This window comes from Myxocyprinus asiaticus, chromosome 12 (genome assembly GCF_019703515.2).
Source record: "Myxocyprinus asiaticus isolate MX2 ecotype Aquarium Trade chromosome 12, UBuf_Myxa_2, whole genome shotgun sequence".
NCBI lineage: Eukaryota > Metazoa > Chordata > Actinopteri > Cypriniformes > Catostomidae > Myxocyprinus > Myxocyprinus asiaticus.
In genome coordinates, this window is record NC_059355.1 from 11,969,926 (window position 1) to 11,997,229 (window position 27,304).

The 27,304-nt window shown below is 38.6% G+C and overlaps 1 protein-coding gene across 9 annotated transcripts in view; it reads right to left on the bottom strand.

Moving 5' to 3' along the window:
* Positions 1 to 79: 79 nt before the first annotated feature.
* The window catches only part of LOC127448664 (DNA repair and recombination protein RAD54-like), a 32,974-nt gene continuing 5,749 nt past the window's right edge, over positions 80 to 27,304 (bottom strand). For 4 of the 9 annotated variants that reach the window (XM_051711368.1, XM_051711367.1, XM_051711369.1 and 1 more), the window contains 12 exons: positions 22,155 to 22,224; positions 18,921 to 19,209; positions 12,022 to 12,146; positions 9,927 to 10,077; positions 9,329 to 9,455; positions 9,164 to 9,238; positions 8,815 to 8,945; positions 8,534 to 8,644; positions 5,429 to 5,552; positions 4,978 to 5,317; positions 4,598 to 4,761; positions 80 to 1,572 (listed from right to left, as the gene is read on the bottom strand). In XM_051711368.1, coding sequence (XP_051567328.1) covers positions 1,371 to 1,572; positions 4,598 to 4,761; positions 4,978 to 5,317; positions 5,429 to 5,552; positions 8,534 to 8,644; positions 8,815 to 8,945; positions 9,164 to 9,238; positions 9,329 to 9,455; positions 9,927 to 10,077; positions 12,022 to 12,146; positions 18,921 to 19,209; positions 22,155 to 22,224 — 1,909 coding nt within the window. In that variant the 3' untranslated portion in view covers positions 80 to 1,370. The other 5 variants (XM_051711371.1, XM_051711370.1, XM_051711372.1 and 2 more) reach the window with 4 other exon arrangements.

Genomic DNA, 27,304 nt, shown 5'->3' on the forward strand with positions numbered 1-27,304 from the left:
TTTTGGTCCATACAATGCAAGAAAATGATGACCAAAACTTTGAAGCCCCAAATATCACATAAAGGTAGCATAAAAGTAATCCATCCAGTGGTTTAATCAATGTCTTCAGAATCCAGTCAGTTTTGGAAGAGTACAGAACAAAATATAACTCCTTTTTCGCTGTACATTTTGCTATTGCAGTCCCTAGGTTTGTTCACAATTTCAAGCTATATTACACTTCCTAGTGCTTGATGCATGCACAGAGCACTAGATGGCACTAGGAAGTGTAATCAAGCTTGAAATCATGATCGCCAATGAGCCTGCTGATGTCAAGATTTATAGTGGAAAAGGAGTTATATTTTGGTCTGTTCTCATCTGAAATCGATTGGATCGCTTATGAAGACATTGATTAGACAGAGTCTTATGGATTACTTTTATGCTGCCTTTGTGATTTTTGGGGCTTAAAAGTTTTGGTCATCATTTACTTGCATTGTATGGACCAACAGAGCTGAGATATTCTTCTAAAAATCTTCATTTGTGTTTGCAGAAGAAAGTCATACACATCTGGGATGGCATGAGGCTGAGTAAATGATGAGAATTTTCATTTTGGGTGAACTATTCATTTATGTCACAAGAACCAATGAGGTTTTACCCATAAGCATAGCTGCCGTATTTGAATTCAACACTTAATATTTGAGAGTGAATAACGACTTAAATTTCATTCTGTTCTTTGCGCAAAGTGATTAAATAGCTTCTGCAGACTTGAAATATAGTGCACAAGTCGCAATGATTGGTTTTATGTTTTTCTTTTGGAGCTTGACAGGCCAGTCACTATTCACTTTCATGATAGTGCAGGTAAACCATAGGCAGACTTTTTAAAAATGAATCTTGTGTATTTCACAAAAGAAAAAGATAATGTAATTAAAGTTCAAAGATGTCCTTGTTCCTTTTAGGAGCTTGACTGATGTGGTCACTATAAACTGTTGTATGGAAAAGAGCTGTATGAAGATTATTCAAAATCATTCTTTTTAATTCTGCAGGAAAAAAAGTCACTATGCACGTTTTGAATGACAAATTTCATTTTTGGGTGAACTATTCCTTTACAAGATAATTAACATTTAAGCACATACAAATGTGATTTCACTTAAAATTTACAAGCATACACACCTTCGTATAGTTCTCTTTTAATGATGCTGATTATATTGTTAAATTTGTAATATAAAGTTCACTGAATAAATAAAATAAACACAACACAAAAGATACTCCCAACTCCGTCTACACAAGAACTTCTGAAGTGACCCAATGATGAACAGCAGAGAAGTTTCTTTTCATGCTCAAGTTCCCAGATCCAGAGTCTTCAGTGTTAATTGATCAGATCAGTACTTTGATGCTCAGACAACTCCTCTCTGGTCCTCGTGCGATCGCTGGTGAAAGACAAACGAGACGGCCGCGTCCCAGGATGCCTGAAGCACAGGGTCTCTCAGTCCTCTCTTATCTGCACAGTGCTGCCAGTTGGACAGATCACTGGTGCAGTCGTAGTCTTCTGGAGGAAGACGCACCTGTCGACCGTTCACACAGCGCCTGCAGCGGAACCTGGCCAAAAATTAACATTTAGAAGTTAGACCACTTAAATGTGAAACATTGGTGACTAGGAACTTTACTTTGATGTCAACAGCAATTACACTCAGTCAACATGAAATGCAGTTCACAACCCATTTTATTTGTCTATTCGGAGTGAAAAAGGATATTGAGCAAGACGAATGCACGCCTTTTGGAAACGCCTTCATGTCAGTAGCAAGCCTATTTTTTAAAAAGCATTTTAAATGCTTAAAAGATTTTTAGAAGAATGTTTCAGCTCTTTAGGTCCATAGAATGCAAGTGAATGGTGACCAGAACTTTGAAGCTCCAAAAACCACATAAAGGCAGCATGAAAGTAGGGCTGCCCCTGACCAAAGATTTTCTTAGTCGACTAGTCGCACATTTATGATATTAATTACTTAAATGTATACATTTTGGGGGGCATCAGAAAATGGTTTGAGTTCCAGGGCTGAGAAAGAATAAGTAACATGCTTATTGCAGAGAAATACTAAACAGTAATAATGAGCCTTTCAAATATACATTTTACAAGCGTACGCACGAAGCGAGCCGCAGTGACACTGGCAAAAGTGGGAATGATTCTGAATGTGTCGGAAAAACCAGCAAGGAAACTGTCTGAACATTTTGTTAATAAATAGAGAGAAATGCACATTAGGGTTGTGCTGACAGACGATGATCTCGGGGATCGACGATGGTCAGAGTGATCGCTAATAGCTGATGCCTTTGACCATGTCAAGACGATATTTGGCTCATTTTCCCATGTATTAAATTATTATTATTATTTATTAGGCTATTATTATTATCAAATATAAAAAATTATTTGCCCGTAGACACACAGAAACGCGCTTGAAGAAACACTTTATTATATTATGAATAACAGATGACGGAAAAGCTGTCTATACGCATGGATGACACGCTGATATGGAGGCGTGCAGTCTCGTGGAACGCGTGCATCTAAAAGTTTCTCACTCTTTCTTTGTTTCGGTCTTCTGAAAATGTTTTTTGCAAGAACAGTATCGTCTATGAGTGCTGCAAATGACCTTAGACATCTCAGCTCAGGAGGTGCTTTGAATTCAGTTCACTTTATTTCCACAGAGCAGTTCATTGTGACCACAACTCTGCAGTCTATACATCTGTGATTAAAACATAAAATAATACAAAAACATGTTCACCTCGAACTATGATTTATATTTCAGTGATTATAAATGTAAAAATAATAATTATAATGATGATGATAATTGTTTTTTTCTTTGTGTAAGTCATTTTCTGCCTGCATGTTTAGACGGAAACTTGCCTGACGATAAATGGAAAGGTGTACATATACACTACCGGTCAAAAGTTTTGAAACACTTGACTGAAATGTTTCACATGATCTTAAAAATCTTTTGATCTGAAGGCATATGCTTACATTTTTGAAATTCGTTTTGTAGACAAAAATATAATTGTGCCACCATATTAATTTTTCATTATAAAACTAAAATTTAATAAATAAAAAAAAACATTTTTGAAATTGATGACTTGGACCAAATAATAAAGAAAAGCAGCCAATAAGTGCCCAGCATACAGATGGGAACTCCTTCAATACTGTTAAAAAGCATCCCAGGGTGATACCTCAAGAAGTTGATTGAGAAAATGTCAAGAGTACATGTCTGCAAATTCTAAGCAAAGGGTGACTACTTTGAAGATGCTAAAATATAACACAGTTTTGATTTATTTTGGATTTTGTTTAGTCACAACATAATTCCCATAGTTCCATTTATGTTATTCCATAGTTTTGATGACTTTACTATTATTCTAAATGTGAAATAATTATAATAAAGAATGAGTAAGTGTTTCAAAACTTTTGACCGGTAGTGTGTGTGTATATATATATATATATATATATATAATTCTTTTAGCACTTCATTATTTTATTTGCTTTTTCATTTCGTTTGGAGTGCAGTTTGAATTTAGAAATGTATTTGATTTAAGTTTTTTGTTTTTTAAATAAATTAATTTTCATTGCAAAATCACTAAAGCAAGAATATTCACCAATCCCTCAGCTGAGGTTGCTGATGTAATTGGATATTGCGAGATATAAATATATTGGATATATATATATATATATATATATATATATATATATATATATATAATATATCGTGAAGGAGGAAACAAAACAAATTTATTCATACACGTTGTATTTTCCCGGACAACGAAATACCCGACGGGTAGAGAATGCACAGATGAAGTAGGTTCTTTGCCAGAGAGATGTTGACAACTGCTGTAAAACCATCTTTCAAAAAGTTGAACAACACACATTTTAATTGCACTTCTTTTTTTCCAGTTTCAATTGAATTGTAGTTAAAATAAATAAAAAAATAAAGTTCAAAGTTTGAAATCCAGGTGTCTTGCTTTATTAGCCTTAACGCTAACTCTGCTTAACAAAAATTACCCCATAGTACTACCTAGTGTCCAACCAGCGGTGATACCGTCGTCGTTTTTATGTGAAGTTTTTTCTGCGACCAACCGACCAATCAAAACTTGGTCGACCAAGACTTTTCTCATTGACTAACATTTGGTCGACTATCAGGGGGCAGCCCTACATGAAAGTAATCCATACTCCAGTGGTTTAATCCATGTCTTCAGAAGTGATATGTTAGGTGTGGGTGTGAAACTGATCAATATTTCAGTCCTTTTTTTACTATAAATCTCCACTTTCACTTTCTTTTGTTTTTGGCAATTTGCATTCTTGCATATTGCCACCTACTGGGCAAGGAGAAAAATGCATAGTAAATAAGGACTAAAATGTTGATCTGTTTCTTACCCACACCTATCATAGTGCTTCTGAAGACATGGATTTAAACCACTTGAGTTGAATGGATTACTTTTATGCTGCCTTTTTATGCTTATTGGAGCTTCAAAGTTCTGGCCACCATTCACTTGCATTATATGGACCTACAGAGTGGAGATATTCTTCTAAAAAAAATTATTTTCGGATGAATTATCACTAAGCTGATCAATGTTGTTGTTTTTTTTTTACCTGTCGTGTGTGTCGCTCATGGTGTCTTCGTTTAGTGAGAAAAGCTCTCGTAGTTCTCCAAGAGAGAAATGTCTTTCCACGTCCTGTTCTTCATCTACAACACAGCTGCTCAAGGCTTTCTTATGAGCCTGTCTCTGCAAGATCTTTTCCTCAATGGTCCCTGTCTGAAAGAGGAAATAAGCAAAAACACAAACACTTACAGCGGGCTAATGTTCATTGTTGAGGAATGTCACATTATGGTTTTTGGCACAAATAATAATAAATAAAAATAAAAAACCTTGAATGAACGTGAGAAAAAAATTATAATATGCAATATTACCCCTTTAAAATGCTCAAGAAATATCTCTCCCACCCATGATGGACGCTCTCCAGTAACTCACCGACAGCAGTCTGTAGATGTAGCAGGTTTTCTTCTGTCCATCTCTCCACACTCTGGCCATCGCCTGCTCGTCATTGGCTGGATTCCAGTCAGGATCAAACATGACCAAACGATTTGCACCAATCAGATTAAGGCCACAGCCTCCAGCCTTACTGCTGAGCATGAATATGAACTCTGGATTCTGTAAGGCAGGAATTAAAGTGTTTGTGTTCCCTAATAACACAGGCTGAACACAACTTGTATGAACAGTAAATAGACTTACAGAGGGACTGTTGAATCGCTCCACAATCTTGGCTCTCTTCTTGATGGACATTGTTCCATCGAGTCTCGCATATAGGTATCTGTTTATGAAGGACAGTAAGACTGATATTTTAAGACACAAGAATTTAACATCAAAACCTATTATACCATAAAGACACAATACAGATGTTGGATTTATAGTTCAAACTCACCTACGGGTGCGACACAGCTTCTCAAAAAGATCTAAAGTCTGTGTGTAGTTGGAGACCAGAACTACTTTGTCACTTGTTGTACTCCTGGTCATTGCTAGGATATAGTCCAGTACCAGCATTTTCCCTGAAATAAAACAGCTTGTTACACTGAAAATATTAAAAGTTTACCCAAAAAAGAAAATTCAGTCACTGTTTACTCAATTACTTTTTTCTCAACACAAAGGGAGAAATTGTGAAATTTTGTGCTCAGTGATGTCATACAATGGCAGCTTATGGTGACCACCTCTTCAAGCTTCAAAAGAATGCAAAAGTATAATTCAGGAATCTAATAAATTATTCCATGAGACTCATGATTGTTATAAAAGCATACGTTAAGGTTTGGTGAAAAACAACCCTCTTGACCGACCGTTGCCCTACTCTGCGCGTTCATGAGACTGCACGAGAGCAGTATCTGTCGCGAGACGGGGCGTTTAAGGGAAAACTCATTTTTTTAATGAAAAAACAGGTTCACCACAGCAATAGAAACAACAGAACCCAACACAGCTTCACACAAAACAGAAATTACTAAATATGTCTATGAGTTTATTGTCAGAGAAAAGATGCATTTCTATGCCCAGCCTCATTTGTTTGAAATGGAGTACTCAATAAAACCGAGAGATAGCGGCGGGAATGTCTTTTCTCCATTCTGAATGTGTGAGCATTTGTGACAGACCTCCAACTGAAGAGAGCGAAACCTCAGCGAAAACATTCAGGTGTGACATTCTTGGCCAAAATCAAGTAGTTTTTAATAGCTAGTGAGATGCTGGCTTCAATATACTGTTATGAGAAAGTTTTTGGACCGGTGCCAGTTCACAGCAGGCGGGGCTGCGAATTGCACAATGCCGAAAAAAGAAACCAAGTGATCGACAGAAACTACCGTCGCTGGACACGGCTGGTTAAGACCAAAACTCTGATTAAAATAGAAAATATGCTTTTTAATCACATGTTGTTTGCCATCAGGTTAGGACACAGTGTGACAGTTGCTGCCTTCAGCCTCCTCTGTCTATTTTTCTTAGTTTGATTGAGATCTCCGTTTAAAACATAAGGTTGGGCATAGAAATGCATCTCTTCTCTGACTACAAACTCTCTCATCAGACATATTTAGTATGTTCTGTTCTCTGGTTTGTGTGCAGCAGTGTTGTGTTCTGTTGTATCTATCGCTGTGGCGGACCCGTTTTTAGATAAACAAGTTTTCACTTGAACGTCCCATTTCGCGACAGATACTGCTCTCGTGCAGTCTCATGAACGCACAAAGGAGAACAACAGTCGGTCAACAGTTTCACTACAAAATACATTAGATTTCATTTTGTTTCTCACCAAACCTTAACGAATGCTTTCATAACCATGAGTCTCATGGAATAATCTATTAAACTTCTGAATTATACTTTTGTGTGCTTTTGAAGCTTGAAGAGGTGGTCACCATAAACTGCCAATGTATGACATTACTGAGCACAAATTTCTCCCTTTGTGTCAAGAAAAAGAAAGTCATATGGGGTTATAACAACACAGGGGTGAGTAAATAATGACTGAATTTTCATTTTGGGGTGAAGTATCCCTTTAAGGGCTTAGGGCCAAAAATGCCACTGAATATGATCAAAATGCTTGAGAAGCTTAAAATGTGGGAGTGAAAATGCCTGTTATGAATTTGCTGTTTATTTATTTGCATTATTTTAAATAATTGCTTAAATTCTATTCTAGGCCTGTTTAGTTATGCGTACTGCATGAAACATGTGTTTCTTTCCCCTGCAGACACTATTAAGACTTTGTTGCTGTCAGATTAGTTCTCATTTTATTTTTAAATCTCCAAGGCAAATGTCGTTCTGTGTGTAGATATGACAGAGTGTCTGTAAATTGCAATAAAAAAAATAAAAAGACACTGAATGTGACAAAAACAGTCCAACAACTCCAGAACCTGAAATGGCTATAAATCCAAGAGTGAACACGTCCACTATTAAAACGAGCTAGCGAAGATGGACTGATTTGGTACCAAAACCTGTGAAAACTGAGGCATTCTGGAGATGTCCTATATGGCCAGTCATTGAAGAATAATATGTGGACATGATTGTACAGACGCACTAGGCCCCATTGTGCAGCTCCACCTGGGCTTAATGGTCCTCATGATGCTGCTCCTGCTCTGGGCTCAGTGGGCCAATGGTGCAGCTCCACCTCTGGGCTCAGTGGGGCCCATGGTGCAGCACCTGCTCTGGGCTCAGTGGGACCCATGGTGCAGCACCTGCTCTGGGCTCAGTGGGACCCATGGTGCAGCACCTGCTCTGGGCTCAGTGGGACCCATGGTGCAGCACCTGCTCTGGGCTCAGTGGGACCCATGGTGCAGCACCTGCTCTGGGCTCAGTGGGACCCATGGTGCAGCACCTGCTCTGGGCTCAGTGGGACCCATGGTGCAGCACCTGCTCTGGGCTCAGTGGGACCCATGGTGCAGCACCTGCTCTGGGCTCAGTGGGACCCATGGTGCAGCACCTGCTCTGGGCTCAGTGCGACCCATGGTGCAGCTCCACCTCTGGGCTTAATGGTCCTCATGATGCTGCTCCTGCTCTGGGCTCAGTGGGACCCATGGTGCAGCCCCAGCTCTGGGCTCAGTGGGCCCCATGGTGCATCCAATTTAAAATGTACCTTTGTAGTTCTTGCACGGTGTTACTGTACAGGGCTGTGTTTCCCAAAAGCATCGCAAACTTAAGTTGATTGCAGAGACCATTGGCGCCAATGGCTTCTACGATCTACATGGGCTTACGATGCTTTTGGGAAACACAGCCCAGATCATTACATTTTGTATTTGATGTTGATCTATTTTTGTCAGTAACAGTCATAATTCTTCAGCTATAAAATTCATTTCTATGAATTGTTTAAACAGAAGTATTTGTCAAAAATGAACAACACGTGTGATTTTATTTCATTCACTTTGGAATATTATGTGCTGATTGTAAAAAAAAAAAAAAAAAAAAAAGACTAAATGAGCTCCTGGGAACAAGCCCCTTTTACTTAAAAATAAAATTCAAGTTCATTAACATAATAGTAGAAACAAGACAGCAAACACAACTTAGAGCTTACCAGAGAGTTGTGGTTCCACTGCTTTAGTTGAATAATTTTGGGGAAAAAGATCCACTGCTCCATCAAAACCCTCCTCTCCTGCCAAACATTTCTCATAAATCAAGGCAGGATCTAAATGGGAGACAACCAAACAGATTTTTATTTAATAAATGAGAGCATGACAAGTACTTTGACTCACAGACAGTGAAGCTAGAGTTCTAAGTTTGTCTGTATGTTTAAGTGTGTTTAATCAAGAGATTTAAACTGATGAAAAGGTCAGAGGTAAAGAGTTCCACACTCACGGTTGCAGAGTTTCTTTAGTGATGTGATGGAGGACAGAGAAGACACGCTGATCTTGCCGGTCTGCAGACTCTCAACAGGTTTGGCCTGTTTCAGGAATAACTTATACAACTCTTTCTGCAGAGGAGTCAGTCTGACAAACACAAATGCACAAAAAACATTCATTCAACCTTCCAATGCAGAAAAATTCACACAGACACACTAATATAAAACAAAATGACAATAATAAATTACACCAAACTTTGACAGCACACAGAGGATATGAACTACATAATGACAAAGACAAATAAAACACTTCAATTGAGATCTACGTGCTACTTCAGAAACTAGAGCATCGTTTCAGTCGCTTACCGGCAGCAGACGACCTGTTCAATCTTCACAGGCAGATACTTAGAAAGAATGTCTGACGTTCGTCGAATCAAACACCTTAACAGGACAAACACTTCATAATTCATATGATTTGTATAGTGTGGTAAAGAGAGGCATCTTTTATGAAAGGTTTTCAGCAGCACTCACCTGTTCACAATGCTGATGAGTTCTTGAAGTTTCTCCTCTCCGGCTGCTCTGTCTTTATCGCTGGCATCAGCATCACGACCTTTCAGTATTGGAATCTCAAACCGTTTCTTAAACTCTTGAGCTGTGCCTGAGATAAGTGATATATTTAATTAGTCTTACAAAAGGAATAGAGTCTAACACATTGAAATCAATTAAATATCTTACAATGTGACATCAAAACAAAGTAACACAACAACTTCAGTGTGGCATAATTATACAGTGCGGTCCAAAAGTCTGATACCACATTGAAAATTTTAGAATAAAAATGTAATTTAAACCGGCTCTTTGGAAAATTCTTGAATCATGCTGGACAACATGATCATCAGGTTTTGTTCATGCCAGCTTGAGTGAATGCTATTATTAAAGCAAAATTGCATGCAAATCAAATACTAAGACATTTTCAAATTCCTATACATTTTTCAATTCAACCTTTCATACATTGTTATGCTGATAATATAATTTAGGATAAAACAAAACGGTTGAATTAGAAAAAATGAAAAATTTAGATTTCAATTCAGTTCTCCACAGGATCATAAAGCAGCAACAAAGTGTCTCTTACCAAGTATACCAGAATTTACAAAGTGCACCAAACTGAAATACTCCAGTAAATCATTTTGTATGGGAGTTCCAGATATCAGCACTCGTCTCTGGGCATTCATAGAATTCAGCGCCTGATACGTCTGATTGTCTGAGTTTTTCAGCCTGTGACCCTAAACAAATAACACAGACACCGCAATATGGGGCCAACCAAATGGAAGTCCAAGGCAAATATTGCAGGAATCCCACAGCTTTTAACTAATTAATCTGGATATTTAAAAATAAACAATAATAGTTAGTTAATAAGTTAAATATTGTAGCACTGAGCATAACTAGAACACTTATTGACTACAGAAATTTCCATGACTTTTGAAGACTTACAGTTGAAGTCAGAAGTTTACATACATTTAGGTTGAAGTCATTAAAACTAATTTTTAACCACTACACAGATTTAATATTAGCAAACTATAGTTTTGACAAGTCGTTTAGGACATCTACTTTGTCCATGACGCAAGTCATATTTCCAACAATTGTTTACAGACAGATTGTTTCACTTTTAATTGATTATATCACAATTCCAGTGGGTCAGAAGTTTACATACACCAAGTTAACTGTGCCTTTAAGCAGCTTGGAAAATTCCAGAAAAATTATGTCAAGACAATTAGCCAATTAGCTTCTGATAGGAGGTGTACTGAATTGGAGGTGTACCTGTGGATGTATTTTAAGGCCTACCTTCAAACTCAGTGCCTCTTTGCTTGACATCATGGTAAAATCAAAAGAAATTAGCCAAGACCTCAGAAAAAACAACTGTGGACCTCCATAAGTCTGGTTCATCCTTGGGAGCAATTTCCAAATGCCTGAAGGTACCACGTTCATCTGTACAAACTATAGCACGCAAGTATAAACACCATGGGACCACGCAGCCATCATACCGCTCAGGAAGGAGACGCATTCTGTCTCCTAGAAATGAACGTAGTTTGGTGCGAAAAGTGCAAATCAATCCCAGAACAACAGCAAAGGACCTTGTGAAGATGCTGGAGGAAACAGGTAGACAAGTATCTATATCCACAGTAAAACGAGTCCTATATCGACATAACCTGAAAGGCTGCTCAGCAAGGAAGAAGCCACTGCTCCAAAACCGCCAAAAAAAAGCCAGACTACAGTTTGCAAGTGCACATGGAGGACAAAGATCTTACTTTTTGGAGAAATGCCCTCTGGTCTAGTGAAACAAAAATGGAACTGTTTGGCCATAATGACCATTGTTATGTTTGGAGGAAAAAGGGTGAGGCTTGCAAGCCGAAGAACACCATCCCGACATGAAGCATGGGGGTGGTAGCATCATGTTGTGGGGGTGCTTTGCTGCAGGAGGGACTGGTGCACTCTACAAAATAGATGGCATCATGAGGAAGGAAAATTATGTGGATATATTGAAGCAACATCAAGACATCAGCCAGGAAGTTAAAGCTTGGTCACAAATGGGTCTTTCAAATGGACAATGACCTCAAGCATACCTCCAAAGTTGTGGCAAAATGAAAAAACAAAGTCGAGGTACTGGAGTGGCCATCACAAAGCCCTGACCTCAATCCGATAGAAAATTTGTGGGCAGAACTGAAAAAGCATGTGCAAGCAAGGAGGCCGACAAACCTGACTCAGTTACACCAGTTCTGTCTGGAGGAATGGGCCAAAATTCCAGCAACTTATTGTGAGAAGCTTGTGGAAGGCTGCCCAAAATGTTTGACCCAAGTTAAACAATTTAAAGGCAATGCTACCAAATACTAACAAAGTGTATGTAAACTTCTGACCCACTGGGAATGTGATGAAAGAAATAAAACTGAAATAAATCATTCTCTCTACTATTATTCTGACATTTCACATTCTTAAAATAAAGTAGTGATCCTAACTGACCTAAGACAGGGAATGCTTCCTACGATTAAATATCAGGAATTGTGAAAAACTGAGTTTAAATGTATTTGGCTATGGTGTATGTAAACTTCTGACTTCAACTGTAATTTCCAGGATGTTTCCAGGCCTGGATATCACAATTTTAAAATGTCATGATATGTGCATCCATGACTGTGGGAACCTTCATGTGATGAATAATTTTTTTAATAGGTTACCTCATCACAAATAACCAGTCCAACTTTGCCTTTGTGCAGGACTTCAGCATGTAGACGGAATGTTTCATAGGATATGATCAGAATTGGAGTGGGTACCCTCAAACCATGCTGGGAGATGAAATGTTCTGAAAGAAAAGACGCAATTATATAAACATGCAGTGAGGAGTCATTCAACAACAGTATAACAGAAGAGGAAGGCTGATGGTTGATAAATATGGGTTTTTCAATAGCCTATGGTGATTCTGTCTGTGAGAAAATGCTGAAATTACATGATCATTTATTTATCCTCCAAAAATAAGCATTTTCCCCAATTTTCTATGGAAACATGCATTTATACATCTGTTAATCTGGCAAGCAACCAAAGGTTATTGGCCACTACTGATAATATCAAAATGGCCAAATAGTGGCATATTCTGCACCAACATTACTAAGAATAAATTAAAAAATAAATACAAAAAATACAAAATCTGTATTTTTGTCTCATTTACCAGTAAAAATATACACATTTTATTTGAGCAGCAAAAGACTTGTTTGAAATAATATAACATTAACATTTTATATATATATATTTTTTAAGCATAAATAAAAAAATACAGTATTTTTCTGGGACTGTCGATTTAACCTGTTCATTTTGTAATTATCTGAAAAATCATGCGAAAAAAAATATGCAATTAATAATGTCACGGAATAATTCCACAATAATGAATGAAGCTCGACGTTTCACCTTTATGGGGTAGGGGGCAGTCAACGCTACAGCTGTACAGGCAACACGCCTCAACAAAACAATGAGCAAGCAGCTCAGCTAGAACCCTTCTGATAGAGCACACCAGTCTGGTTCCAGAAGTAAAAATACCATTCAGTTTTTCCATAGACTAATTGATTTTCAACGATAGTTTATAAACATTTAAAGGCAGACCTACCTTGAGCGCCGAGGTTATTTATTGATGGTACATGCTTCTGTTGAAGCCATCCGTCTGTGTTATTTCAAAGTCATTGTTCAAATAGCGTGTTTGAGAGCGGAATTACTTGTAAACAACTACATTACCCAAGGTACATCAGAAAATGCTTCACCAATCAGCCAACAAACCCCGCGAAATTTGCCTCGGTTCAACCGTCTTCCATGACGCACTGACTGTCTCCCTTTACCCTTAAACTACTTATCTAATTGTACATATAGGAATATTTTGCAATAAGCATAAAATATATTGTTTCTATATTTATGATCAATAACCTAAAATCAATAGTTTTATATATTCCCTTTGTTTTTTATTCAATTATATCATTTGCAATGCTTCATAGGATTGTAGAAGTACACAGCCTTGTGCTTTTGTCTTTTTGTCCAATTTTTAAATACTTTTTTTGTCTCAAAACAAAGTTTGTGATGTTGTGATTCACCTCAGAGCTGGTTGGTTTGGTTCATGGCTTAGAACTCTTTTGGTGGATTTTATGAAAAAAATACTCACAACTTACTAAAATAGCATAACGCGGCAGTTCCATAGACATTCTATGGCGGTTCACTGGTGAGGAGACCAGAGGCCGTTCTTTTTGAATGGATGTCTTTGGAGGAGATGCTTCATTGTGCTGAATAAACTACTTTTGTGAGGAAACAGCTCATCACATAATAAACTGACTGCCTTTCTGCTAATCTTCAACATGTTTTGCACTAAACAATCATTTTTGAATGAACTATGTGTGGAGTTTACTACAACAGCTGTTTTATAAGAGAAGTCATTTTTATTTGTATAGAGCCTTTCACAACACACATAGTTTCAAAGCAGCTTTAAAGAAAATCATGCAATAACAGAAAATAAAACCGTAACATCTATAGTCTTAGAGTCATTATTGTGTAGTTTAATTAAATGCGATTATGAAGTGTGTATAAAAATAAGTAATTAAATAATAATTGTATTTACAACCCCAGTGAGCAAGCCGAAGGTGACTGTGGCAAGGAACACAAAACTCTACAAGATGTTGGTTAACGGAAAAAATAACCTTGGGAGAAACCAGGCTAACTGTGGGGGCCAGTTCCCCTCTGGTTAACCAGCATGAATATAATGCCAATATTAGTTATTTATGTGCATGGTTTAAGATTAGTGAACTAAGTGTTAAGGTCCAGTGTTTAAAAAAAAAAAAGGGTTTTTTTTATGAACTGTAAGATTAATGACTAATGTCTTTGAAGTTCATCCTGGATTAACTGCAGAAGTTCACATAGATGCATTGTGCTTTGTTAGTTGGCTGATGAAGGCTTTTGTTGGCAATTTATTGATAGTCTATGTATTCCATTTTAAAAGGTGATGCTGGCCGAGATTAGTGAGGTGCTTCACAGTTCAACCGGCCGGTCATTTCGGTGAGGTCTATCCTAAATCCAAGGTTCAGGCAATGGCATATGAAATATCCCATGTGTTATGGAGTTGGCATCAGTTCATCCACTGAGGTCCATCGTAATAGAATGAAGTGATGTCTGGCTGGCACCGGCTGCACTTAAGAGATATGTAGCAGTGGAGTCTGATACCAAGCAGGAATGGAGCTGAATCCGGCCGGTTCTGGTGACCTCGTGATAGGAGTCCCGAGATTGAGACATGGAAACAAATAGAATAATATTAGCATAGATGCCATTACATTTTTTGCAGAGTTATAGATCATGATCAATGTTTCAGGTTCCAGCAGACCTAACTAAAGCAGCCTAATTGTGCAGTGAAGAATAAATTAGGTGTATGCCTGGCTAAATAGATGAGTCTTTAGTCTAGACTTAAACTGAGTGAGTGTGTCTGTGTCCCGAACAGTGTTAGGGAGACTATTCCATAGTTTAGGAGCCAAATAGGAAAAGGATCTACCTCCTTTTGTGGATTTTGTGATATTCTAGGAACTATTAACAGGCCACAATTTTGCGATCGTATTGAATGTGTTGGAATATAGCGTGGTAGAAGGTCACTTAAGTACTGTGGAGCTAGACCATTCTAAGCTTTGTATGTAGTTAACAGAATTTTAGAATTAATACAAAATTTAACAGGTAGCCAATGTAACAATGATAAAATGGGGCTAATATGATCATATTTCTTGGTTCTAGTCAGCACTCTGGCTGCTGCATTTTGAACCAGGTTAAGTTTATTTATTGAACTTGCTGGACATCCTCCCAGTAATGCATTACAATAATCTAGTCTTGAGGTCATGAACGCATGAATTCGTTTTTCAGCATCAGCAACAGAGAGCATGTGTCGTAACTTAGCAATATTTCTTAGGTGGAAGAATGCTGTTCTACAAACATTGGAAATTTCTCTGTAGAAATGGAAATAATTAGGAGGACACAAACTTTTCTAGTATTTTCGACATAAAAGGGAGATTTGAAATCGGTCTATAATTAGCTAATTCTCCAGGATCAAGTTGTGGCTTCTTAATAACGGTTTGATAACTGCCATTTTAAAGTTTCTTGGGACGTGTCCCAAGGATAGCAAGGAGTTAATAATATTAAGAAGAGGTTCTGAGATTACAGGGAATACCTCTTTTAAGAGCTTAGTTGGTATTGGAACTAACATACATATGGCTTTTGATGTTTCGATAAGTTTTGTTAGCTCTTCATGACCTATGACAGCGAAGGATTGAAGTTTCACATGTGGAAAATTATGAGACACTGTTTTCTGAGGTACTGTGACAGATAATTGCATAATTCCAATTTTATTTCTGATTATTTCTGACAATTTTATCAGTAAAGAAATTAATGAAGTTATTACTATTGTGCTGTGATGGAATATCTGGTTCAGTTGAGGCTTTATTCCTAAGCAAGTTAGCAAAACCTAGGATTGTTGTGGTTATTTTCTATGAGTTTGTTAAAATATGCTGCCCTGGCAGTTTTTAGTGCCTGTCTGTAGCTACAGACACTATCCTTCCATGCACCAAGAAATACCTCTAATTTTGTATTCTTCCACTTGCGCTCCATTTTCCAAGCTGCTCTCTTAAGAGCACGAGTGTGATCATTGTACCATATTGCGGGGCTTTTTTCTTTAATTGAAGGGGAGTGACACTATCAAGAGTGCTAGAGAAGACTGTATTTATATTTTCTGTTATTACATCAAATTCTTCTAGACTTTGGGGCTTACTGAGTGTATGAGATAGATCTGGAAGATTATTAGTGAAGCTATCTTTAGTGGTCGAAAGAATTGTTCTACCTGAACTATAGCGTGGTGTAGGTTGAGTAACATTAGCTGATCGCAACATACAAGAGACGAGGTAATGATCCGAGATGTCATAGCTCTGCGATAGAATTTCTATAGTATCAACATCAACTCATATGACAGAATTAAATCTAGCGTATGATTATGGCGATGAGTTGGTCCTGTCACATTTTGTCTGACTCCAAGTGAGTTGAGAATATCGATAAATGCTAATCCCAATGTGTCATTTTCATTATCTATGTGAATGTTGAAGTCACCAACAATTAATTCACCAAGTAAATCAGAATAAGGCCCGGGTGATCTATATACTGTTGCAAAGGCAAAAGACAGAGATTTTGTCTTTATATCTGACGGTGTTACATTAAGCATTATTAGTTCAAAAGACAAACGTACATCCTGTCCTCTAAGTAACACCAAAAACGTCACTGTAAACTGTAGCAACACCTCCTTCTCGACCCTTCAGACGAGGCTCATTTCTATAACAATAACCTGGGGGAGTAGATTCATTTAAACTAATATATTCATCCAGTTTAATCCAGGTTTCAGTCAAACAGAGCACATCCAAACTATGATCTGTAATAATTTCATTTACAATTAGTGCTTTGGTTGAAAGAGATCTAATGTTTAGTAGCCCTATCTTTATATGATGTTTATCTTCAATTTGTTTGTTTTTTCAAGTTTGACCTTAATCACATTTTTTCTAAATGATTTAGTGAGGGGTTTGTGTTTGGTAGTTCGGGGAACAGACACAGTCTCTATATGATATTTAGGTGATACAGTCTCTATGTGTCGTAGTTTATGTGATGTGTGTGAAGTCTCAAGGCACCTAGCAGACGTTCGGATTAGCCAGTTTGTCTGCTTCCTGATCTGGGCCTCAGTTAGTCAGATACTATCATTATTAAGACTATGAGCCAAATTACTAGAGAGGACAGCGGCAACTTCCCTGGAGGGATGGAGTCTGTCTCTCTTTATCAGGTCAGGTCTAACCCAAAAACTCAGACCACTCAGACATTCAGCCGTTCAGTGACACTAATCTACTATAAACCTCGTCACCACAACATGCAGGGAGGGGGCCAGAGCATATTACAGTGTCTGACATCATTTTTGCAAGTTCACACACCTCTTTAACATTATCTCTAGTGACCTCCGACTGGCGAAGCTGGACGTCGTTAGTGCCGACATGAATAACAATTTTAGAAAATCTACGTTTAGCATTAGCCAGCACTTGTAAATTTGATCTGATGTCAGACGCTCTAGTACCCGATATGCATTTAACTATGGTGACTGGTGTTTCTATTACCACGTTCCTTACAATAGAATCACCTACGACCAAGGCTCTTTCAACATGATTCTCAGTGGGTGCATCACTGAGTGGGGAGAATCGATTGGAAACCCTAACAGGAACGGGAGAGTGGTGTTGCTTTGCTGAGCATGCTGCCGAGATGTCACCCAAACACCCTGTTGCAGGGGCTCTAGAGCCGGAACCAAAGTGTGTGTTGCTCGCTGTACTACCCACATCCGAAACAGTATCCACCAGCTTCTCTCTCACTGACCTCCACCAGCGTTCGGATGCAGGTCTTTAACTCATTAACCTTCTCCGTCAGCCTGACTAATTCCTTACATTTATCACATGTAAATCCCTCACTGCTGACGGAAGAAGCAATAGTAAACATGTGGCATGTAATGCAGGAAGCAGTAATATGAGCGGATGCCATGACTTACCGCAATTGTTTGTTGTTGTTGGTTGTTCTTGATAAGCAGTGCTTTGAGATCGATGCAATAATCCGTGTAACAAAGAAAACGGATGCGCACGGTAAAATGCACAAGCGCTGTAAAATGCACGCAGTTTAATCGTGATAAAAATAGAAAGCAGATGCACGTGGAAAAATGCATGCAGTTGAATCGCGATAAGAGAATAATGCGGTAGAAAACCTGATGCGTGCTGAAAAATGGTAGATATTAAAGATTAAAAGCTGAAAACAGATACATAAGCAATGCTAAAAAAGCTAGCAGGCTACAAACACAGACTCGAGCTAGGCGCCAGCCTAGACATGGACAATTTTGCAACAGGTACGTGTCAGTTATGGCTTTCCCCATTCATATGTTAGGTATCCACAAACGGTGACTTAACTGTCGTAACATGCTAGTTGACCGTCACGCTAGAACAGCGAAGGTTGTTATCTCAGTAATTAAAAGAATCTCTGGCTCAGCCTTAATCAGACGTTGTTTTTGCACTTTTGCGCTCAAAGACAGCTGGACCGAGCACGACAGAATACAGGGATCTCAAGACATGATTTTCAAAGATTCAAACTACATTTAACTTGGTAAATTGTCCTAAAAGCACAGCACTTAGGACAAGAGGCACTGAAAACTAGTGATACGCGACACAACCAAGTGAGATGCTCCATCTGAACCATGAGTACATAGACCAACAATTAAAAAATGGAGCAGGGGTATGGAAATAAATCAAAAAATATTTTGACTTTTAAAGACACTTTTTGTATTGTCTAAATGCTTTACTTGTCTTTTGCCACAATATCTATATACCGTATGATGTATTTGAATTGTCTGAATTATAATATTTATTTGTATAATTCTTTATTATAATTATCTTGTTTTAAGGATGTCTAGATATTTTTACTGGAGACAAAATACTGATGATGTAGATGATTTTTGCAGTGAATGTATTGGTCTATAACTACTGATGTACTATATGAATTACTTCAATACCAAGTTTACGGTCGATTTCCTCCTTGGAGCCGCCGTCGATAGCGACAGGCTGCACGCGTTCACCAAGCCACTTGCCCACTTCATTGTACCAGTTGCGCACGAGGCTGGAGGGAGACACCACGATGGCCTTGTCGATCTCAGGTTTGAAATCAGGACTCTGTCTCAATAAAGTCCACATGAGAGCAATGCACTGCAGGGTCTTGCCCAGTCCCATCTCATCTGCCATAATACAGCCATACGAATTAACGATCCGTCTGCCCGTCACACAGTCCCACAGGAACTTTACACCCTACATGAAAACACAAGACAGACATTAATATATTCATGCAAATCATTTCAAGTAGTGATTATCTTCACAAAAAGTAATGGTTTTAATTAGTTCCATGGGAAGTTAAAGCATAACATGTCTATATGAACTTTCTTTTAATCGAAATCTTAAAATTATAGGTTAAAATGTAATGAATTTGTAGGAAAAAGTGTTAATTTTTATAAATTACAATTTCTGAACTTTAATAAAATGTTTTGCCTAGTTTATTTAAATGATCGTGCAGTGTGACAAAATGAATTTCTGAAAATAGTAATATTCCTTAATGTAAAATTAATAGATCATAAAAGCTGCATGCAAAATTATAAAAAGAATACAGTAAAATATATGAAAGTAATTAACCCTCCTATTGTCTCAGGGTAATTTTTGACCAGGAACAGATAAAGAACACGTTATAAATTCTACCTAATTTTTGGTACAGGAACCAAATGTTGTGAATTTGTCAAAACCCTCAAAATAAACAAAATAAATTAAATACAATTTTGTATATAATATAAAATAAAAATAACTATTTAAAATAAATTGTTCCTTCCATTTTCTCAACTTTGACCCGTATGGGAAGACCACCGTCAGCCTTTCTGGATGTTTTACAGCTTGTAATAATTATTTTTTCGTACATCTATGAACCAAATTAGACCTTAAAGTACTTTAAATTCTCAAATTTTGCCCCTATCCTGACCCTATTCTCTAGCTCCCCCACCCGCTCCACTGGGTACTGCATGTTTCCCACAAATTGCAGATTTTCCTCTCAAATGGGGTTTGACATGCACATGTCCACACATCCAAACCCACACAGAAAGAGTATTTTTAATGGTTTTGAAAGTAATACGTTAGTAAATAAGTTTACTAACATGATTTTACTCATTGACACCCCTCCCCACCCCAATGAGTAAAAAAAAAAACACTGGATGTTACTTTCGCCTAAAACAAAGAAATATTACGGCACCTTCTTAAACCCCTAACCCTGCAATAAATTGTGTCTGACATTAGTGGGAAGGAAAGGATTTGTTGCAATGGACATGCGAAGTGGGCCTATTTTAACTGCTGGAAAATGCAAGAGATTCATTTGTGAAATAGGCATGTACTAAAATTGTAATTCTAAAACAACACTATTAATTTTCTCCAAGCCGAATAAATCAGCAGTTCTTGTAATATAGCTGAGATATTATAAAATGACAAAAGTGATTTAAATAAATGTATATTGAGACATATTTTATATATATATGTTACTCCATTAATATTCAATACATCTCTTTTTCCCTATCATTATACACTTTGGGACCACAATATAACGTATTCGTTATGGGGGGTCTTTAGTGCCTTTGTACACCAATCAAGAATTTATGAATTTTTAAAGGTTTTCAATACGGGTCAAAAATGATCTGAAGGACAAAAAGAGGACGCAGTTTCTTAATGGAAAATTCACCCAAAAATGAAAATTCCCTCATCATTTACTCACCCTCATGTCATCCTAGATGGTCCATACTATGCAAGTGAATGGTGACCAGAACTTTGAAGCTCCAAAAAGCACACAAGTCAGCATAAAAGTAATCCATACAACTCCAGTGGTTAAATCCATGTCTTCAGAAGCAATACGATAGGTGTGGGTGAGAAACAGATCAGTACTCAAGTCCTTTTTGGTTTTGGTCACCATATACTTGCATTGTGAGGACCTAGAGAGCAGGGATATTCTTCTAAAAAAAAAAAATCTTAATTTGTGTTTGGCAGGAGGAGAGAAATTTCTCAAAAGTATGAATTTCCCAAAAGTATTTAATGTAAAGTAAATACGGTACCCATCTACTAATATATTGGATTTAAATTTTTGGCTATTTTCAGATTATCCTGAGATTATTCCACTGATTTGGCCACATAACAGAAGTATTAATTTCTGTTGTGTCCATTCCAAAGTCTACCAACAGCCTTGTCCATGGATAATATTTTCTGTTCTTTATTTTTGTGATTTGAGTAATTATTATGTAAAATAAGTGTTTTTGAGTGTGCATGTGCGTGAACAGACCAAATAACAAACATTATAGAATGGAGCCCAACAACTGTCCCTCACGATCACATATATGCACTTGTACATTGGGGGAATCCCAGTTTTACATAAGAAACCCCACTACTGTAGCACAAATCCACTGTAGGTTGCAACAGAAACAAACACAGCAACACCTCTGGAATATCTGGAAATAAAGCGAAACAACGGAGAATAAAATAGCAAAGTCTTCCTCAGATGACATGGTTGTTTTTTTACACAAGCGTCGTGTGGAAATTACGTTGCTGTGGAGAAAGCTGCTTACTGATTGAGCCGCATGTATATGGGAGTAAAGAGAAAGCCACGAACACCATTCACGTAAACGCATACACTAATTTCGAGCCTTAAAGGGATAGTTCACCCAGAAATGAAAATTCTCAAAATCCTCCTACTCACTTGTAAACAGCACTGCTATTCCAGGTGTGCCGCATGCGCGTTAGTTCTCACGTGAACATGCCAACGTGATTGTCACACACGCTTACTGCTGCTGACCGGAAACGATGGATTATAGCTAAAAAGTACTTAAATATTGATCTTTTTCGCACCAAAAGCGATCGTGCCACTTTAGAAGACCTTAATTTAATGGCTGAAGTCATATGGATGATGTTTATGCTGACTATGTTCTTTTTGGAGCTTCAAAAATCTGATTACCATCCCCTTGCAATTTAAGGACCTACTGAGCTAAGATATTTTTCTTCAAATGTGTTCTGCTGAAGAAAGAAAAGTCATACACACCTGGGATATCATGAGGGCGAGTAAATGATGAGAATTTTCATTTTTGGGTGAACTAAACCTTTAAGCAGCTATCTCGCAATAAACAGCTTTCTGGTTTGCATGTAAATGTGGTCACAATTTCTATGTAATGAGATCATACTTCTCTTTGATGGGGGCGAAGCACTTTGCTGAGTACTGGATCCACAACCACATGCACTGGTAATTTATCCCTGCAAATGCGTCAGACAAAGTCATTCATGTCATTGTTGCATGGCTAGAGCAGGGTTGCTGCAGAGTTTTAAAATCAAATTTAAGACTTTAAGACCTTTTTCAAGACCTGAAAAAATACAATTAATACCGTATTCCCATACCAAAACAAACCCACACAATCTCAAAATCATGTATCACAGACTCTTACTTAAACAGGCAGGGGCACACATGGGCCATAACACTCGTGCCTTAGATTTCAATTCTGCTGAAGCCATATGATAGTGTTGTTTGAGGAACAGACCAAAATTTAAGTGTTAATTCAGTATGTCACTCATTTGAAACTGCCACGCACGCAAGAATGACCTTGTTTACATGAGCGCAACTGACATCAACACTTTGGGCTGTCAAGAGCTGCACGCATGACGCTCTGCCGGAGCCAGGCGAAAGTTTAAACAAGGCAGGAGAAAAGGCAGAGGAAAAGAAAATCACGCACATTGGTTCTTGTGTATTTTCACCATTTTTGTTGAATGTGTGAAAGTGAACGAGATTTGAGGACGAGTCAGTCTTCCGTGCCCCCCTTGCAATACGTCCCACACTTTGAGAACCACTGAAATAAGGGATATAAAATGTGCACTCCTACAATAATCTACAACATATTACAATATAAACAATTAAATGTAAACACTGTCATATTTCATCAACAATACATCATCATCAACAGATGATCATTAGTAATCGCTTGTCATAAATTTCCGATATGGCTTCATGATTGTGAACTGCTCTGCAACAGCTGAACACACTCACAAGCCCCCACGTGCGTGGATAAAATACAGTGCCATGTTTTCACTCTGAAGTACGCAACGCATGCATTTATTTAATTAAACCGTGTTACGAGTCGCGTGGTGGCATGCGAGGTTTGGACGTATGAACAGCGAGCTCTGCGCACTTTGCTAGTTTTAATACTTTTTGTGTCATAAACCGGTGAGACTCAATACACCCCGATTCTTAACTGTTCTAGGAAGACAATGTCAAAGAATACAAAATCCTCGGGCTCTGGAGACATTAAAACACTTACGTGCTCAAGCTGAAGCCCCCGAGCAGCAGACTGCAAACCCGGGAGTCGATTTGACCGGTGAGGTGAAGGAAATTCGGCGACAATCGATGAACTTACAATGCTGACGAAGGTCGTTGCTGACTTGGAGGAGCTTGCTGTAATAGGTAGATCGATCACTGCCATGGAGACGAAATTCACTGAGATGGTTACAAGAGTTGCGGATGTTGAGAAACGGATCGATTATCTGCAGTCATCGGAGAGGGAATTATCTGCTAATCCGCTAGCCACCAAGGCAGACTTTGAGAAAAGTTGGAAGATATGGAGAATCGTAACCGGCGGAATAATGTTCGAATTGTTGGAATTCCTGAGCGAGCAGAGGGTCAGAATATAGTGGAATTTCTGGACGGACTCCTTCCGAGTCTGCTCGACATAACAGGCCATAAACTGGAAATCAAGCGAGCTCAGAGTTCCGGCTCGGCGATCCCCTGAGGGATACAGGCCCAATCAATTCTGGCCAAATTTCTGAAATCATCCGATAAAGATCTTGTGTTACGTGAGGCGAGGAGTAAAGGAAGGCTTTCTTGGAAGAACCACAACATTTTCTTGTTCCCAGACTTTGCGAATTTGACAAGAGAGAAACGTGATCGATTCAAGGAATGCAAAAAACTCTTACATCAACGGAAGGTCACTTTTGCACTGATGTTCCCGGCCAAACTGAGAATAGATGCTAAGGATGGCCGCAAAGTATTTACATGTCCCCAACAAGCATTGTCCTTCATAAAGTCAATGGAGTGAGTAAGTCATTGTGTGATACGTTGCAGCCGAGTGGGCCTGACTTACTGAACATTCACTTGACCGTCTGAGGAAACAGGGCACCTTTTTTGTTTCTTTTTGTGCTGGTTCTGCTAGCGGCTGAAGCTTGTTTTATGGAGGAACACACCTTCGGGACTGATGCGTGGATGAATCTACATGTTCTTTGTGCTTGTCCCGCCTATTGGCTGTAGTTTGTTTAATAGATTTTCTTCTGTTATGTAATTCTGTCTCACAAAATTTGTATAGAAACGCCGAACTTGAGCAATCCAACGGCAAAGTTGTCGCAGGGGCTCTCGTAGGCGTACATGGACTGTTTGAGTTTAGATGGATGGACGCCGGTTGGCGCTGTCATGTGCGGTGTTAATGCGAACGTTTTTCTGGTTCTGGAGAAGTTCAGGGTTTGATTGCTGCACTAATGTTGGAATGTGGTCTTTATAATTTAGTTTTTGACACACAATTTATTTTTTCTTATATGTCAAAATGTCAAATGTTAGTATGAGTGGATTGTCTCTCTCCACGTGGAATATGAATGGGTTGGGGCACCCCATAAAAAGAAGGAAGGTTATTTCTTAAACGTAAGAAATGTGATGGTGTTTCTTCAAAAAACGCATCTTTCCCCGCAGAAAGCTGAAAAATTTGGGAAGATGTGGGCAGGTTTTCTTTAGTGGTGGCTTAAATAAGAGCAGGGGAGTCATTACATTGATAAGTAAACATCTACAATTCAAATGTCTCAAACAAAGTAAAGATAAATTAGGAAGAGTCATTATTGTTTTAGCAGAAATTCAGGGAAAAAGGTTGATTTTGGCTAATATTTACGCACCTAACGCTGATGATCCGGGCCTTTTTATAGATCTTGAAGGGATGTTGCAAGCCGCTGGCACCCCTCATGATATAATATTGGGAGGAGACTTAAATCTATTGATGGACTCAGTCCTTGATAATAGTGAAGCAAAAATGTGTAAGCCCCCTAGTGCAACACTGACGCTTCACAGGATGTGTAAAAATCTTGGTCTTACAAATATTTGGAGACTTTTGAACCCATCTGGTAGGGGCTATACATTCTTTTCATCAGTCCATAAGACTTATCTAGAATAGATTTTTTTTTATATCCAAGTCCCTCATTTTATCTGTTGTTGATTCCTCAATTGGAAACATCTTATTCTCAGATCACACCCTGGTGGGTTTAGAGATGTTGCACATATGGAGAAAATACCTTTTGATTTTGAACATGTATCCCTTTTGCAAAATCCTGAATTCCAACAAATGTTAAAGGCTAAAATCAATGTTGGAGACAAACTGGTCCTCAGTATCCTCTGTGGGCGTGGCTTGGGAGGCACTTAAGGCGGTTCTTAGGGGTCGGATCATACAGTATGCCTCATTCATCAAAAAATGCAAAGCACTGGGGGCCTGGGTAGCTCAGTGGTAAAATACGCTGGCTACCACCCCTGGAGTTTGCTAGCTTGCTAGTTCGAATTCCAGGGCGTGCTGAGTGACTCCAGCCAGGTCTCCTAAGCAACCAAATTGGCCCGGTTGCTAGGGAGGGTAGAGTCACACAGGGTAAAGTCCTCGTGGTCACTATAATGTGGTTCATTCTCGGTGGGACACATGGTGAGTTGAGTGTGGTTGCCGCAGTGGATGGTGTGTAGCCTCCACACACGCTATGTCTCCGTGGCAACGCGCTCAACAAGCCACGTGATAAGATGCGTGGGTTTACGGTCTCAGATGCGGAGGCAACTGGGATTCGTCCTCCGCCACCCGGACTGAGGCGAATCACTACGTGACCACGAAGACTGGGAATTGGGCATTCCAAATTGGGAGAAAAAGGGGAAAAAATTTTAAAAATAAATAATAATATTCCAAAGCACGAGAACTCATGGAGTTGGAAGGGAATATTAAAAGTGCAGAGGCAGAGCTGAAGCGACGAATGTCGTCTGATGGCCTCAGAGAATTGACCCGATTGAAATACAGATATTATACTATTTTGTCACAGAAGGTGGAGTTTTGGCTATTCAGGGCAAGACAGTCATACTTTGAGGGGACAAAGCAAGGAAACTTTTGGCTAAATATATAAAGCAGAGAGAGTCTTTTTCTACCATTCCCTCAGTGAAATCTGCTGGTGATGACATTTTTACCTCAGCCATTGATATTAATAATGCTTTTAAAGAATTCTATCTTGATCTTTATAGTTCCACATCTTCATCTACTGAGGAAGATATTAGAAACTTTGTGGAACCATTAGAACTCCCTAAACTGACGACCGAGCAAAACAATTATCTTGATTCTGAGATAACCTTGGAGGAGCTTGACGAGGTAATTAAGGCCTTGCCTACAAGCAAGGCTCTGGGGCCAGATGGCTTTGCCGCTGAATTTTTTTTAGATCTTATGCTACAAAACTGGCTCCACTTTTGTTAGAAGTTTATACGGAAACATTAAAGAATGGAAAGCTTCCGCCAACAATGACACAAGCCTGGATCAGTCTGATTTTTCTTAAAAAGGACAAAGATCCAAGCAAGTGTAAGAGTTACCGTCCAATTTCCATGAACCAGCTAGACGTAAAAATATTGTCAAAAATTCTGGCTATCCGATTAAGTATTGACATCCCTTATACACATAGATCTGGTGGGTTTTATTCGGCACAGATGTTCTGATAACATTAGGCGTTACATCAATATCACGTGGTCAGTGGCGAATGATCAGACTCCGGTCGCTGCCATCTCACTTGACGCCGAAAAGGCGTTTGATATGGTAGAATGGGATTATCTTTAAGATTTTGGAAACATACAGGTTCGGGAATACTTTTATTGGATGAATTAAGTTACTTTATAGACACCCTGTAGCGGCGGTACAAACAAATGGATTAATTTCAGATTATTTTACTCTGAATAGGGGCACCCAGCAGGGTTGCCCTCTTTCCCCATTATTGTTCTGTCTTGCCCTGGAACCATTAGCAGCCATGATAAGAAAGGATGATGATTTTCCAGGGGTGGTGGCGGGAGGTATGGCGCATAAAATTATATTTTATTATTTGTCTCCGACCCCATTAGATCTATGCCTTGCCTCCACAGAATTATTAATTCCTTTTCTAAGTTTTCAGGATATAGAGTCAATTGATCTAAATCCGAAGCTTTGGCTCTGACAGCCTACTGCCCAGCCACAGCTTTCCAGCCGGGCACCTTCCAGTAGCCCAAAAAGGGCATTAAGTATTTGGGCATTTTATTCCCAGCAAATTTGTC